The sequence below is a fragment of the Anarhichas minor genome, unplaced genomic scaffold (assembly GCF_050575085.1).
Source record: "Anarhichas minor isolate MPS153535 unplaced genomic scaffold, ASM5057508v1 ptg000136l, whole genome shotgun sequence".
NCBI classification, from domain to species: Eukaryota; Metazoa; Chordata; class Actinopteri; order Perciformes; family Anarhichadidae; genus Anarhichas; species Anarhichas minor.
In genome coordinates, this window is record NW_027466582.1 from 20,753,509 (window position 1) to 20,769,861 (window position 16,353).

General features: G+C 42.5%; 1 protein-coding gene across 1 annotated transcript in view; it reads right to left on the minus strand.

Annotated features, from left to right (window-relative positions):
• Nucleotides 1-13,910: 13,910 nt before the first annotated feature.
• The window catches only part of nrxn3b (neurexin 3b), a 262,834-nt gene continuing 260,391 nt past the window's right edge, over nt 13,911-16,353 (minus strand). The window contains exon 24 of the mRNA XM_076084372.1: nt 13,911-14,896. Coding sequence (XP_075940487.1) covers nt 13,911-14,896 — 986 coding nt within the window. The remainder of the gene's footprint in view (nt 14,897-16,353) is intronic.

Genomic DNA, 16,353 nt, shown 5'->3' on the forward strand with positions numbered 1-16,353 from the left:
GATGGCCACACGAGTTTGTCTTCTGTACAGTATGTTACTCTGTAGCACAAGTATATAAATGGACAGCATTGTGGTAATGCATGTCAGTGTGATGTGAGGAGGGAGGAGTCCTGATGGCTAACGGATTAAAGCTGCTTGTGAAGCCATGCAAGGTGCTACCTGCCCATCAGCACTATCTAACATTCACACACTGCAGGCACAGCCTGCGGGAGTCATTTGGGGTAAAGTGTCTTGCCCGAGGACACATCGACATGGGCTAGAGACCGCCGATCGAAGGATGACCCGCTCTACCACTGAGCCACAGTCGCTGTAGCACCTCCCTGAGGAAAGGAGCTGCAGGAGGACATGAGGGGTCGGAGGGCAGGTGGAATGGGGTTTTCAGGCCTTGCATAAAACTTAAATTAACTTTATGCATTTGCATAGCGCCTTTCTTGTTGTCCGACCACATTCATCCATTCACACACATTTTTACACTAATGTGAAGAAAAGCTGAGATGCGAGATGACACCTACCCCTCAGGATCATAACTAATAATAATAATCATTCACACACCGATGGCACAGACTGCAGGAGCTCTTTGGGGTTCTGTATCTCAACATGCGTACTGGAGGAGCCGGGGATCGACCTGCCGACCATGTGAAGAATGGATGACCCGCCCCCCTCTGAGCCACAGGGAGCAGCGGTGTTATAAATGTCCTAAAGGTCACAGTATAGGATGTCATTAAATCTCTTTGGTCGTGTGTTTTTCCCATTTCTCCAGAATAGTGCATCTGGTCTTCACGCTTGGTGGGTGTGTTGTTGTGGAGCCAAGGGAGTGCTTTGTCAAATTTGGTAAAATATGGATATGCAACACTTTCAATATTAATAAATGTTGGATAAACAAGCCAAGCGGCAGGGGTGTATGAATCCGTATGTAGTGCATACTGCGTATTAAATGAAGTATGATGTTACCAACAGACATCACACTGAGGCTTCAGCACCTGTAGCAACTCACATCTCTGAAAACTGTCACAGCAGATCTGGATATTTATTTGGATAAACTGAGTACATATTGGGAATCAAATTGGTGACTGTCTCACATGAAAACATAAAAACTTAACAGAGTGACATAGAACTAAAAACTATTTGTGACGTAAACTATAAACTACTAATCTTAAAGCTGTTAATACTTCACAGTGATGAGTGAAGGAGGTGTTATCAGCACAATGTACTTATGTTTCCTTAACTGTTCTAATATGATGCTAGATAGTTTAATGAATAACAATTAATCATATTTTGACTCCTCTCTCAGGTAAATGAACTACCATGTTTTCCTCTGAAGTAGAAGTACACAGTAAGTACTACACAAGTTATTTCAGGGTACAATGAGTAAGAATTAACATAACAGTCTTTTTCACATCTAAACATAATAAATCTACAGCTGCCTGGGGCCCTTGTTGGTGCCTAATGGTAAAGTATAGTATGGTAATAAAAGTCAGAGTATATTTGTATAGTATGTGATTAAAAAGTCATAGTATAGTATGTCATATGAATATCATGTCATAGTATCATGTCATAAACAACTTGACAAAGTCTTTATATTAGTACTGTATGTCAGAACGAAGTCATAAACAAGTCATTGTATAGTTTGTCTTTACATTTCAAATACGATTCATAGTATGCGATCGATTAAGTATCCTAAAGATGGTCTTTGATTTAACAATAGTATCATATATTGTCAACTTTCTTTTTTTCCAAATGTAATGCAGTATCATTTAGTAAGAGTACATTGTAACTTACAGTATTCTGCTATCCTGTCCTCCTCAGAGGGACAGCTCAGTGTGGGAGTGTTTGTTCGACAGTATGAGGGAGGACAGATTACATCACACTAAATAAAATACAGAAGAAGACAAGAGACCTAAACTTGATGAAGATATGTCCTTTGGGTAAGATGCCTGACTTAATGCTGCGTTCCAGACGACTCAGAGGTCGGAAGTTAGTTGAAATTTCCAACTTCCAGTCTCCAAGCGTTCCTGGAGCACGATCCCAAACATAAACAATAACTGTGACTCGACCGAGACAAACTGATGTTTCTTTGGTATTTACACAACTGAGCTGTCAGCAGGACAGCCAACAGAGTCTTCTGGACTTTTTAACATTTTACAGGATAACTTTTGTGGAGAGAAGATAACTTTCAGAGATTCTTTACTGTACCCAGCAACCTGATAACATTGTGACTCATGCTGACATCAATTTACATGCAGAACAGGTTTTACTAAATGAACACTATGTATTATTTGAATTACTTACAGTCAAATATACGTTAGGTTGACTTTTAGTTGATGCTTTAACATTTACAATGTGTGCTTCCACTGTTGTGTGACATCAGACACTCTGCTTCTTCGTCCAGTCGGAGCGGATGGATTCAACCAGAGTTTACAAGTAGAAACTTGTATTTTTTCTAGTAGGAGGTAGCATTTCTTGGGAGCTCCTAGTTGTCTGGAACACCGCATAAGATCTGTGGCTGTTACAAGCTGAAGACATTTTGATCCACGATATATATCCTGATGAATTTAGAGGCCTTATTACCTATTTGAGTAATTTCAGTGAACCTCACTGGAATCATGTGTGAGCAGCACGGTGCTTTTAAATCTGAAACAAGACATGCAGGTATCAATTCATGAAGCTAAGCTTCCTAAAAGGAAAACTGATTCATACACTTTTACTAAATCCAAGCTTGTGGGGTTTTTGGAGCTTTGCATATGCCAGTTGTACAAAACAAATCCTTTGAAAGCTCCTGCAGGTGTCTTTTGTACAAAGACAAGAAAGAAAAGAAGAAAGAAAAACTAAGCCATGTCTTCCTCTTTAATAAAATACAAAGTTTATGTGAGTTTTGTCATTTCTGAACAGTAATTTACTGCCTCATCCTCTGCAGAAACACTGGAATCTCCTTTGTTACTTATTTAACATATCAAATCGTAATTTATTTATGTGTGCATTGGAATGTATTTGTGAATCGTTCTGCGTGCATTTGCAATTATTGAGACTGATCTGACCCCATAGATCTGACCCCATAGATCTGACCCCATACAACCAAGCTTAGAGCAAAGATGAGCTGCGGAGCTGTACCAAGCAGTCACTCGACCCCCGTTTCCCCTTTTAACTTCTAAGTACATTTGGAAAGCCAAGGTCCAGAGAAAATTCTCCGACTGCACTTGTGGTGTGGTGTCTCCCTAAATGTGCTGTACATTTGACATGTATCCATTGTACATCCATTGTGTCATCTACCACAGTGTGGTAGCTGCTTCAGTCAGGGGTTCAGCACTAGTCACAGAGTCCAGACAGTCTCACAGATACCTGGAGAGACTTGAAGTGTTCGGCTTTATTGAGCAGGGGCACTTTCAGGAATAATATCTGTTCAGGGCTCAAACCTGTGCTCAAATTTCAGTTTGAAGATAATGAGCAATCTCAGAGTTTTGCTTTTTCGCCCCCTCATTCAGCATAGTATTGGTATCTTCACATTTGGCGAAGTAAATCACATTTGGTAAGTTTAGTCACACTTAGAGACAACCCTGCTCCCTGATGTGCTTCTTTATCCTGTAACTCCGTCCTCAGGAAGCCGTCTGCTTATCTAAGCTATATTAGGTTGCAAAACACATGCAGACTCGTGGATCAGTTCTGCTGCTCCCAGCAGACTGGTTCCCATTTACATTCTGCCCCATCATTAGTCCAGCTTTACTCCACTTTGTCAGGTTGAGAGATAGTAATGAATGAATTCACAGCTTTCCACACGTTTGCGTTTATGTGTGTGATCCCACAGAAGAAAATACAGCCTCTACGTGAAAATGAAGATGTTTGTAATCTGAATTTCACATGCGTGACAACTTTAACACACATCGGTGTGAGCCAGTCACAATAAACTGCAGTATGACCGTCAAAGTTATTCTAAAAGAGTCAGTAGTATTCAGATGTATTCAGAAGAACTGAGACGGCCTCTCTCTCTGTTTGTATAAATGCATTAGGTGACGCATGTTCAGAGCTGACAGTCAACACACCAACACATTCAGACACACCAACATCCTCTCTCATGTATTGTTCCACAGCTATTATGAGGCAACTACAGAAGATTTGAAACATTGCCTAACTTCTGCTCAGCTGTGCCCTCAGTGTCTCTCGGCTCAACTTTCCACCCGTGCACCTCTGGTGTCCCTCTGGTGTCCCTCAGGTGTCCCTCAGGTGTCCCTCTGGTGTGTCGCATCAGTGGCTCATTACAAGTCAGACAGATCCCATGTGTTGGCTTCAGTTGTGACCCTCCAATCTGTTCCTACACATGCCATGATCCACCAAACATGACGACTGTTCTAGTGTACAGATACAGATGAAACCTCCTGAGTTACATGGTCAGCTCCTGGGGGATGACTTCCCTGATCACCAGCCATCCAATGATTTGACTTTGACTCCTTATTTGTCTTTGCGGTGAGCATCAATCACTATGACAACTAAGCCACTCCATTAAAATGTTGCTTAGCCTCCCAAATCAAATTTCATTTCTCCCCCATTGTATTGGAGGTGCAGCAGAAATCTCTGATGAATATCTTCAAACAAATCAAACTAAAACTATGCAGCTAGATTGCAACAGGAGGAAGTGAAACTATAGTGATTTATGGAACTAACATTCAGTGAAGACCTGGAGGTACAACTGTGCTTATTGGTTTCATATCTTATCATGTATTGTTGCTTCCCTGGTTTAGATTCGATATTAATAATCAACTTGAGTATCTTTTACCCACAGGATCATACAACAGCTGCAACTATTCAGGATCTAATCGCTCCAGGGCACGAGGCAGGATGTTTAATATGCGGTGACAGTGGAGAAGCACCTGAGCCATTACTACCCCCCCCCCCACACACACACCTACACACACACACCTACACACACACACACCTACACACACACACACCTACACGCACACACACACACACCTACACTTACACACACACACACACACACACACACACGCACACGCACACACACACACACACACACACACACACACACACACCTACACACACACACACCTACACACACACACACCTACACGCACACACACACACACCTACACTTACACACACACACACACACACACACACACGCACACGCACACACACACACACACACACACACACACACGCACACACACACACACACATAATGATACTGTATATACAGTATATTCCCCTCTCCTCAGGAATACTGTGATTCCTAAAGTCAAGGCTCATTTCATATCACCTCACTAAACGGCCATTAGTAAACACAGCAGACCCTTGGTGTTGCCTCGGCCTCTGTCAGCCAATCACAGGGCGACGGGTGGCGGCCCCTGCCGCTCACTGCTCCTCTAGTGCTGGCGTAAGCCTCTGCAGCAGCCACCGAGGCTGATTCCCATTAGAACAAACCTATTTGGCTTGCATTACAAACCCATTCAATCAGGCAGCCGGGCTCTGCTTTTTCGTTTAAGCCCGGAGGCTGAGAGTGTATCCAGCCGCCGCCGTTCAATAAGTGAATGGGTTATTGCAGCTGAGTCTCCGTATCAAGCTCATTTTCTCCTGGGCTTAGAGAGGGGGGGGAAAGCGAACATGTTTTTTATGCAATTGTTGTGCAGCGATTTGTATTTATAAGCCATGTTAGAAGAAGATGAAGTGCTGTGTTCGCTCATGGAATATGCAACAGTCACAGGTGAGTGGGGTGATTTCCATGTTTGATGGCAGACAGGTGTGGAGGACCAGTCGCTCAGTCAGCCAGTCGTGACGCCAGAATGACCTCTGCATGGCTCCGGGAGCGCGAGGCTCATCGTCATCATCACCTGTGAGGACCTGAGCCGTAGATCGCACGGAGCAGACGACATGACGACCGGCTGTGCATTGACTGGAGGGCCTGAGTGACGAGGCTGTAATAGTGACAGCCTCAGTGTCATGAGTTCATTACTAATTATGAGAATATGTAATCAGCCTGCATTAAGGTGCTGACTCTCATGTCAATACAGTCTGGTCTAAACTTCTTTTTATGATCCTCATACATTTCTATCATTTTACTTCATAACCTGCTCCATTTATTCTGGATGAAATCTTCAAAACAAATCAAAGAAGTCTTCTCTGTGCAGCTGCTGCAACAACTGGAACACATGGATACCATTATATTATACCATCTTATTATGGGAGAAATGCCACTTTCATTCACTTCCATTTCAATTGAAGTAGTGAAAGGGCAGAATGTTAATGAATGCTAATAGTAAATGATAATGATATTGGACAGAAGGAGTGTGAAAGGAAAGAGCTCCTCTGCTAAGTTGAATCTTAGCGTTTAGTTATAATGTTGTTAAATGGAGTTTTCCTTATCACTCAATTAAAACAGGCTGCCCCACACACGTAGAAATAAGTCTTTACTTAACATTTACAGCCATAGCTGCCAAGTACAACCGTTGAGTAGCTAACTGAACAACCAACAAAGCTAACGTTAGCTTGCTAATGATGAGGGGTAGCCTATATTATCGACACATCTTACCAGACACTTTTATAAAATACTGTTTAGTTTTGACTCAAACTTTGAAATGACATTTCATAACATACAACATAGTTTAAATTACTGAACACTATGTCAATAATGGTGTAAATGACCTAATAATCTAAGCGATTAGCTTAATCTCATGTTTCCCACTCATGAGTGAATACTGTTAATTCTGAAACACACACATTTCTTTATGAATGATATTAACATCTACATTTATAATGATTGGATGTTAAGTTTAATATATGTTTTGTCCCCTGCAACGGGAATTCTTCAAGTTATGCTATTCAAGTTGTGTTTTAGTAGTGCGACATAATTCAATTAATCTCTGTAATTGTATTAACTGGAACAACCTATTGCTGTGTTGTGTTTTTCTGTTTCTGTACGTCTAATATAAATGAAGTTTCAGCTACCAGGACCGAGCGAGGAGCCATCCAAATAAACCAGATGGATGTTTTTAAAAGTTTCATATAACCAGGCAACTCAAGGAAAAACAGATTGTTATTTGCTGGCTCGAGGCAAAAGGCCTGTTGTGGAATTAAATATTGAGTTTGTAGTGTTATTAGGAGATGAGTCACCTTTACCAGCAACACTGATCCTACAGCAGTTTAAAAAAGAGCCAAAATAGTTATTTTTGATAATCTTGATAAAGAATGTGTCACTTATGGATGAATTTTTCTGCACTTGATCTTTATCACTTAATGCAGCCAAACCATTTCAAACGTAGGTTGAGTTGTTATGAACTCAAACACAGCACATCTGATCTGAGCAGTCAGACAGCCCCAACAATTATCTGCCACCGTCACTTAGGATCAGATCTTATTTTACAGCCGGTTTTGCTGCAGTCACCTTCACAGCAACAGAAACGCTTTCACCATACTTTTTTATTTTTTTTGCCTCTCAGATCCCAACCCGCCTCACTTTCCATCTGGTCTGAACAGGCAGAGCTGGGGCCGGCCTGTGGGCTGTGCGGGGGCCCCGGGGAGTGGAGCCGCCGCTGAGATGCTCATTGCTTCATTGGGATTCTCACTGGATCCAATCAGACTGTCAAGCTTGGATGGGAGGCCTGTCTCCCTCGGTAGTGGAAACAGCACACACAATCAGAGTTTTGAACATCACTCACAGATGGAGACGGAGACATGCAGTATGAGTGTGCACCCGCGTACTCGTGCACCCTTCACCGGCATCATACGCTCTCGCATGCCTGTTGGTGCTGCTGACTGCACAGCAACAGTACAGCAGTGTTTTGGTGTGCAGCTTAGGCTCTTTGCTCTCATTTGCTTCTGTATTTCATAGCCCGGCCTCATCTGGGGAAACTAACCTACTTCAATTTTCAAATTTTTGTTCCATTTCAGCAATAATCCATTCAAAGTTATGGTAATATTACTCTAATGTCAGTACAATTAACAACTGGAAGTGGATGCACTTCGTCAAATTGCTCAAAGTGACAGTAGACTTTGGTGTTTGTGGAGTTTTGTTTGTATAAGACTTTTACCATGCGCACTAACATGCATATGCATGCATGGCAATAAATACCCTGGGGTCGGAAAGCGTGAGCCGAGCTGCCAGACCTGGTCCCTAGATGGCACTGTGTCCACTAGGCGAGGACGCAGCCAGGCTGTTTATCATGCGGCTGTGTCAGCCTGTAAAAGCTTTTGTCAGTGGAACTGAAGATTTAGAGTCCAGATTAACGCATTCATATCTTGGCAGTTAATTAGGTCTGAGGAGCTAACTGAAAGCTTTGGCTGCTGCATGATGGAGAGCAAGAATAAGAGGTGTGCTCCCTGCAGGTGGACACAAAAGGGAATTAAGTGCACATATATACACCTGACTGTACTGCCAATGCACTGTGCACTGTGACATATGAATATGAACGCAACCACCATGACATTTCTTTCTGTGTGTGTGTGTGTGTGTGAACTTTGAAGTGGCTTTAGCGTGTCCAAGACACACGCACTTCTATTTGAGGTTTGCTAATATGTGCGTGCCCTTCATAATGCTGGAGTTAAGGTCAGCGGGCTCATATTTTACCTGTCAGGACTGATCGCCATCACCTTCACAGCTGCTGTGCCCCAGTCCTTGGAGGATACAGCATCTCTTCTGAATCTTTACTGGGACAAAAGAAAGCTTCCTCTATAGAGGAAGAGGCATACAATGCTACAGCTGCCAACGTGTTGACAGCATCCGGCCTCTGTGTGAGCAACAACAACAGGTTTCATCCGCATTCACTGTCAGAGCTGATGCATGGCTCTTGTAAAGCCGCTGCTTATTTGAATGGAAAAACATGCCATAAAGTGTTTATGTGGAATTAACCAGTTCATTAGTTGAAGTAAAATTTCATGACGGGTCAACTGTCAGCCTTTAAATGCGCGAACGGGAGCTGAGCTGCTAATCTGTTGCCGTTCCAGAGACCGTATATACAGGCTGGAGGCAGAGCTAATGTAGTCAAATACACACAGAAATCCATTTGCAAAAGCCATTAGCAAATGTAAATTGTTTTTCTGTCAATTAAGATATGAATTATCCAGCCAGCATCAGCAGGATTGATGTAATCTACTTCTACTAATTTGACTAAAAGGAAAAGTAGTTGCTGCACATAAAATCCAATCAATAAACGTTGTCAGCCAACAACTGTGTAAGGAATGGGTTGTGAATATCAAATGGGTGCGTTTCCTCCGCTGGCTCCCTGCTGCTGTGAATCTGAACGTGACTAATGTTGGGAAAACAGCAATAGCTCACTGTTCCAGGCTTTAGCTCAATGTACACAGTTCTTGTTTTGGAGACTTTTATTTATAATGATCACATTATTAATTGTTTATTTGTTATGTGATATTTGGCTAAACTATAATGCTTTTATTTATTTTCTGTTTCTGTCGGTGGTGATTTATGCTGCAATTATCTCTGTTCTCTTGATGATATTGTCGTGTTAAGTGCCTCATAGAATTTGCCTTTAATTTGAATCTCTGCTTTGTGGAATAAGCCCTTTTGTATTTTATAAATGTCTCTGCATTTTCCCCCAAAAATTGCCATAGATTCTCAGTCGCATTTCTGGATTTGGAATTTATTTTGGTTGTCTGACCAGCTTCCTTTCTTAACATAACGATCTCACGATTAGACTCATATTCATCTTCCGGTGTGATGTGAATAAAATTCATCGCTGACATAAATAAGCTGTGACAGTTGAGGTATAAAGGCAGAGCGGTTCTAGCCCTGGTGCAGAGTGCACTGCAGCTCCAGCCTCAATTTACAAAAGAGCAGATAAATATTGAGTGATTTCAAAAAGGCCAGTCAGCTCAGAGATGAACCAGAGACCAAGATTCACATGCCATACAACTGGAAAACATCTTCAATGACTTGACATCAGTAACTATTTCAATATTTGATCAAAACTGATTTAATACCTGAATCTGACTTTTTAACATCTGTTTTACCAGTTAAAAATATTGTAAGTAAATAATTGCTGTGAAACAGCTTATTAGATATGCAGCAACAACAAAACAGAGTTTAACTCTGAGGAGAAACACAGTAACTGCACTCTGCTAACTACACAGCTAACGCTAAAGCAAAAACGCTGCTACAGGTTATCTAGTCAGATAAAGTAGCTTCAACTGAAGTTAAACTAAGTTCACATGCTGATTGTTCAATAGCTGTTATCGCTGAATGAGAAATGTCGTAAATGATGAAGTGACATCTTGATATAGTTAGTTATTCCACAAACAAATGAGGCAGCAGCTAAATTCCAATGATGGAGAACAAAAACAGTTACATTTCTGTTGAATGACAAGTCTCAGCAGCTGCCATACTGTAGTGGATTAATGCTACTGGCTGTGGTTAAACCACCTTTAAAGCACAAATGAAATGTATTACCTTGTAAATGAAAGTATTCAATGTAGATTTAACTGTAAATATGAATATGTTTATTATCTATTGGCCCTACGTTGTGTCTTGCAGACTTTGAAACTTTTCAGTAGCGATCCAAACAGAAAAGAACCTGTATGAAACCTCCCCAGGACCCCGATGTGGACCAAACAGCCAAAGCTGGTCCGATGAAAAGACGTGGTCTCTGTGCGGATCACACTGAACCTTGGTTTGGTTCAGTTGTAAGAATGACCAATGACAAGTAGTTGTGGTGGGCTATCGTCAGTGCAACAAAATGTCAGTTGGAAAAACTCACAGAAATTCTGACACTTTTCAATTATTTTCCAAGAGGATACAAGAGAGAAACACCACCTGGACATCTGGAGACTGTGGCAGCAGTTTACAAAGATGCTGCTGGTAGTAATGCCAACTAACAACAGGCTAACGTCACAAGCACACTCATCTACAAACCAATCACCTGAAAGTGGAGGGAGATGCAGCTCTTTGGGGTACAATAATCTGCCTAAAAATGTATGAAATAAAGTCCTTACAACCTGCCTGGAAACCTGCTCTTTGGGGCTCTACTATGTTCACAAGCTGGGCACAATGTTCTGTCAGCCTGTCGGTGCTACAGTGTGTGTGTGCTGTGGCTGAGATGAACTGAAAGACACTGGGATGCTCTGTAGAGCTGAGAGGAACAGCAGGGTGATCATTCTTGGTAGGTTCATCATTACAAGCAGCCCCCTTCACGTCATGTTAGAATGTGTTAACATACACATACTGATTACTTACTGCTCTCTGCACTGCAGTAGGATGAGCAATGGATTTAATATCATTGCTTGCTAAAATGAATGTTGTTTTCTTACACATTAACTTTTTATTGTGTTGACTTATACAGAACAAATCTCCCCCCAAAAAATGATTGTTGATGTTGAATGTGGGTCTGGCTCAGAATGAACAGAACAGTCTCTCTATGGACCAAATCCCTGCTGGCCTGCTTGTTCTCACTGCCTCTGGCAGAATGAATGAGTTCATATGTAGTCATTGTGCTAGCTAGATATGCTCACACACGCCGCTCTGATATCCTACATCAATGGGCTATTGCAAGGTAATGACCAGCTCTGTGAAGGCCCATTTGCACAAAATATGGACAGTGTAAAACCGAGCTGGGGAAGCAGGTGCTGCAGCCATTGAGAAGCTCATAACCCGGCCATGTGGTTGTGGAGAATCTCATTTGGCTGTGCACTCTCATAAAGGCCTGACTCTAAAGAACCCAAATCCATTCCTCTGCTGTTGTGAAGACTCTGGAACCTCTAATAACCGTTTTCTCCATCCGTCCTTTTTTCTCTTGTTGCATGGCTGAACAGTGTGTGAATTTGCATAATGATCTGTAGGTAAATGATGGTGTTGCGCTGCTCTGCTCTGGACTTCATTTGAATGGAAATGATAGCACTTTTTGCTATGAAAGGAAATCATTGAAGCGACAGCAAATGGATGAGAAATTGTGGTTGGGTGAATAGTGTTCAGAGTAGATGTTATCTATCTCGATCTCGCCGCTGCGTCTCCTCCCACCTTTACACCACAACACGGATGAGTGAGAGACAGCCCACCCGCGGTCCAACATCCAAAGATTTTGGGAACAACATTTTTTATTTCTGGGAATTGTTTGGAGTCAAAGGAGCATAAGACAATAATAATTAACTGGTCGAAAAAGCCAAGTACCAACACAAAAAATCAAAGTGAACATACACGCCAACTGATTTTGCATGAAAATGAGAACAAATAACTTCAGCAATAAATAATGACATAAAAAACAAGATATTGCTGGAAGAGAATGTCATAAAAATGAGACATGAAATTAAGCTACACAATAATCAGAAAAAAACAAACGCAAAAAGACGAGTTGAGCATACGAGAACATTGACGAGTTTTTAAAAAGGAAGAAAGGAAACAAAAATAAAAACACCTGTAAGTCAGTAAGGTGCTAGCTATAGCGCTCCGAATCCGTCATAATCTGTCTTTATTCTCTTCTTCTGTTTTGTAAAATTTCCAATAAAAAATAAAGAACATGATGAAATTCATTTCAGAATAAGGAGGAATCCCGACTACAAGATCTGAGGGAGTTGTTTTCTAATTGATTGACAGCTTCCGGTGAAATATTCATGCGACTGAAGAGGAACACCATCCAGAGAGACTAGACGTCTAATCTAACATTTGCTCTCTGCCTAAACAAATGTTCCTGCACATCACTGTTTATCTCCAGGCAAAGGAATAAAAATCATTTCTTTGTCGTGTTGCTCAAGCAGTAAAATCAAATCAAATGATCCGTCTATACAAGAAGATGATTTTTTTTTTTAAATGAACAGAAACTTGAATTTTCTGTACAATATTGACCTGCAAAGCACAACGGCTATGATGTAAGAAAATATGTAAACATATTTGCTGTTTTTGACACAGTTGTCTGTGACAACAGATAGAATCTCACTTGTTCACACTGGAGGAAGTCTTCAGTCTGGACTTTTCCTTTTTTTAAGATTGCGACAGTTAAATCTCAGCTGGACACACGTTATGATAATGCATTCTGCAACAACATCTCAGGAAGTGGATTGAAAAGTGGACAAAAAAAAATGGCAATCAGAGATTTAGAATTGAGAGAAATAACAATGCATTGTGCATTGTGCCTGGTGGATCCACTCTTACGCGCTTGAACACCATCTGGAATTTGGTTGCCATGCATAGCAGTCCGATCCTTAACTGAGACGTGAGGGAGGGAGGGAGAAATATTGAGATACATAACTGTATCACATCCTGCTGAGCGGTCACTGAGGACTGCCTAGTCAACCCTGACTGGACATCATCCTTCAAAAAAAGGACCTAAATCCAATAAATAAATAACTTACTAAATGAATAAATAAAAAACAAACAGAAAGTAGAAATAAAAAGACAGCTGTAAGTACTTATTTGCTTTAGCTCATATCGCATCCATGAAAGCTACATTTAATGAAACCGTTTGTGATGCGAATCATGTTTTGACTTCCAACTTTCCCGACAATCATGGTTTCTTGAGGTCCCTCACTTACACAGATGCCAGCACCACGTCACATACACCTCACATGCATGCTCAGAACGGCCGAAATGACAGTGATCGTATTTTACAGGGTTACAATGGACAAGGTTGTTAGAACTCCAAGGGTCACACACCTCTTGACAGTCACTTGGGGCCGTGTGGATGTTAGAGTGATCTTATTCACACTGCCAAATGTCTCCAGCAGGGACTCCTTAAAAAGATCCACATTGAGTCCCGGTGAAGTTGTACTGCATTGTCTCTCTGTAATGCTTACAATAGTAAGTGTGCTTCCATAAGCCAAAGTTCTTTTGTAAATGTTTCAGTGACTCATTAAGTCTTGAGATCCTTTTTAAATCACAGCTGCCAATATGGTACTGTCAAAATGTTTATAACTGTGTTCCAACCAGTTTATTTTTCTATGTGTTGGGAAATGACGTTTGATTTCTATACATAATATTCCTTGTCCTTGTCTTTCGGTCTCTTGCTACTGGCGCTGCCTTTGGTGCTGCCGCTGGGCGTTTTATCCTTCACCACAGCGCCATTGGTTTGCGCTGAGTTGCTGATGTAGTTGCGCGTCTCGTCCACCTGGTAGGAACCCTCGTCCCTGTTCCTATACTTGTACATGGCATAGAGGAGGATGAGGATGCAGAGAGCGGCGGCTGAGACAATGCCCACCACCATGCCCGTGGTACTGCTGGATTCTCGGATCACCTCTGAGGCCCCCGGGGGCACCCGCCGCACCACGCCGGGCACGGTGGGCAAGGCGGCAGGCACCGTGCGCAGCATGGGCGAGGTGATGAAGGGGCCCCGTGGCTTGGTGCCGTCCAGATCGAAGGACGTGGGCAGGGGCAGCAGTACTATGTCCGGCTGCGGGGGTTTTACCTCGCGGTTGTTCATTTTCCCGGCGGGCAGCTTGGGTGGCGTGTCCGAGGGGACTGCCGCCGGCGGCGTGCCCCGGAGGTCAGGCAGAGGCGAGGTGGGTGTAGTCCTACCTGCCTCAGAGGCTTTGCTAGGCCTCAAGTCCTTGGCCTCCCACTTGGGCGCGAGGGCTTTGTAGCCGCCTTCATAGGCCGATGTGGTCAAGATCTTATCTGTTACCAGGGAGAAGGTGGTGTAAAAATCTTCATCGTCAGTCGGGGGCAGGCTAGAGTCGAAAGCTTCGCCAGAGCCAAACCCCGAAATCACCATGCCATCATCATCATCATCATCACCATCATCACCACCATCACCATCATCACAATCATCGCCGCCTCGGTCCGACAAGCAAGGTACCCCCGCCTCAGTGGCCATGGCCAAGGATTCTTTGGTGGTCTCAATAATGGTGAGGACAGGGCGGAGGGTTGGGGGGAGGGGGATGAAGGGAGAACGGGTGGATACAGAGGGGATGTCTATGGGGTCCTCGACTAGCACGGGGATGACTAGCTCCCCTCCTGGAAAGTGAAAGAGAGAAACAGACAGCAGTCAGAGGGCGGTCTTCAGTCAGCTGAACAAGAAGCAGCCAAACACCGAAAGAATGTATAAAGCAAAGCTCAACATAGGGAAGAAATGAACTGAAGAAAAATAAGGAAAGAAAGAACGGAAAATACTGTACCAGTGCAAAAACAATGAAACTCAGAACCAAACAAGACCAAACTGAAAGGAAAACAACAGCCATAGATAAAGTCTACGTTGCATCAAAAGGCTTTGAGGGACGCACCAGGGTGAGCCACATTAAACTGACTCCACATCCTAACTCCACCGTATCCTCCATGTTTTCAGATAATGCTCTATCAGCACTACATCTGTACTGCAGTCATGGATATCAGATGTTCTATGTGCTGCATGAATATTCACGAGTTACTGTATGAAAAACTGTGACTGATGTGTAATGCCGCACAAATTGTGGCCCAATATTTAGTTGTTTCCGATATTGCTGCACATTTCTCCACATAAATGACTAGTTCAGGCTTTTAAGAGGCTTGTTTCATTTATCTTCAAGTGCAAATCCTTTTTAGTCCGTTCAAAACACTGAGCACCAAAAGATGTGCTGTGTGTATAAAGAGAAGCAGACGGTAAATGCATTTGTTTGCAAGTCAAGTGCAAGCCAGTGGGCCTGAAAGCAGGATAACTAAGTCTGAAATGAGAAAGTGTTGGTAAGGAGTTTCATATAGCAGCTGAGGGAGGGGCCTGTTGACCCACACGGGAGGAAAATACTAACTGAGAAATGACAGAGAACTAAAAAGAGAAGCGGCAGTGTTGTTGGACAGGAAGTGCTCCAAAGTCCAAAAAACATCACTTTGAGCCTCTTAAAAACCTGACGGGCACTTTAGTTCAATCAGAGGGTCACACACTGATCTACAAGAGAAGACTGTCTCAGCCAGTCAGCGCTCACAAGTCATACGAATTGAAGGGAACAGCATAAGTAGGCTCCCCTATCTGCCCTAGCCTCTTGCCTTTTGAGCCCTACAGTTACCACGATGGCACAAAGTCACCGGGCAGTTCAATCACACCTGAATGTTTGCTGGTTTTTGGTGGGAGGATCTCGCTTGTAACAGCTTGTGCTCTCCATTTTGGAGTGAAATCACTATATTATTCCAACCCTGTCTGCTACAGAAATACGTTCCCATACTACCAACTGCATTCTCAATTACATATCGAGGGAAACGTATTTTCTCCTGGATTACTGTTTTAAACACCTGATTAATGTTATAAATGGAACCAAAGCAGAACAAAACTGTTAGAAAACTACCTGCTTAGGTTTAAACATCCTGGTTTCTCATGTTATTTCATTATTATTAGTCAACATTGACTTCTGGTTTCACACAGGACTCAGGCATGGTGATAATCCCGTGTTAACCTCCATCTTTGATGGACTATGATTAGAATCACAAATATGTTTCCCTCTAAA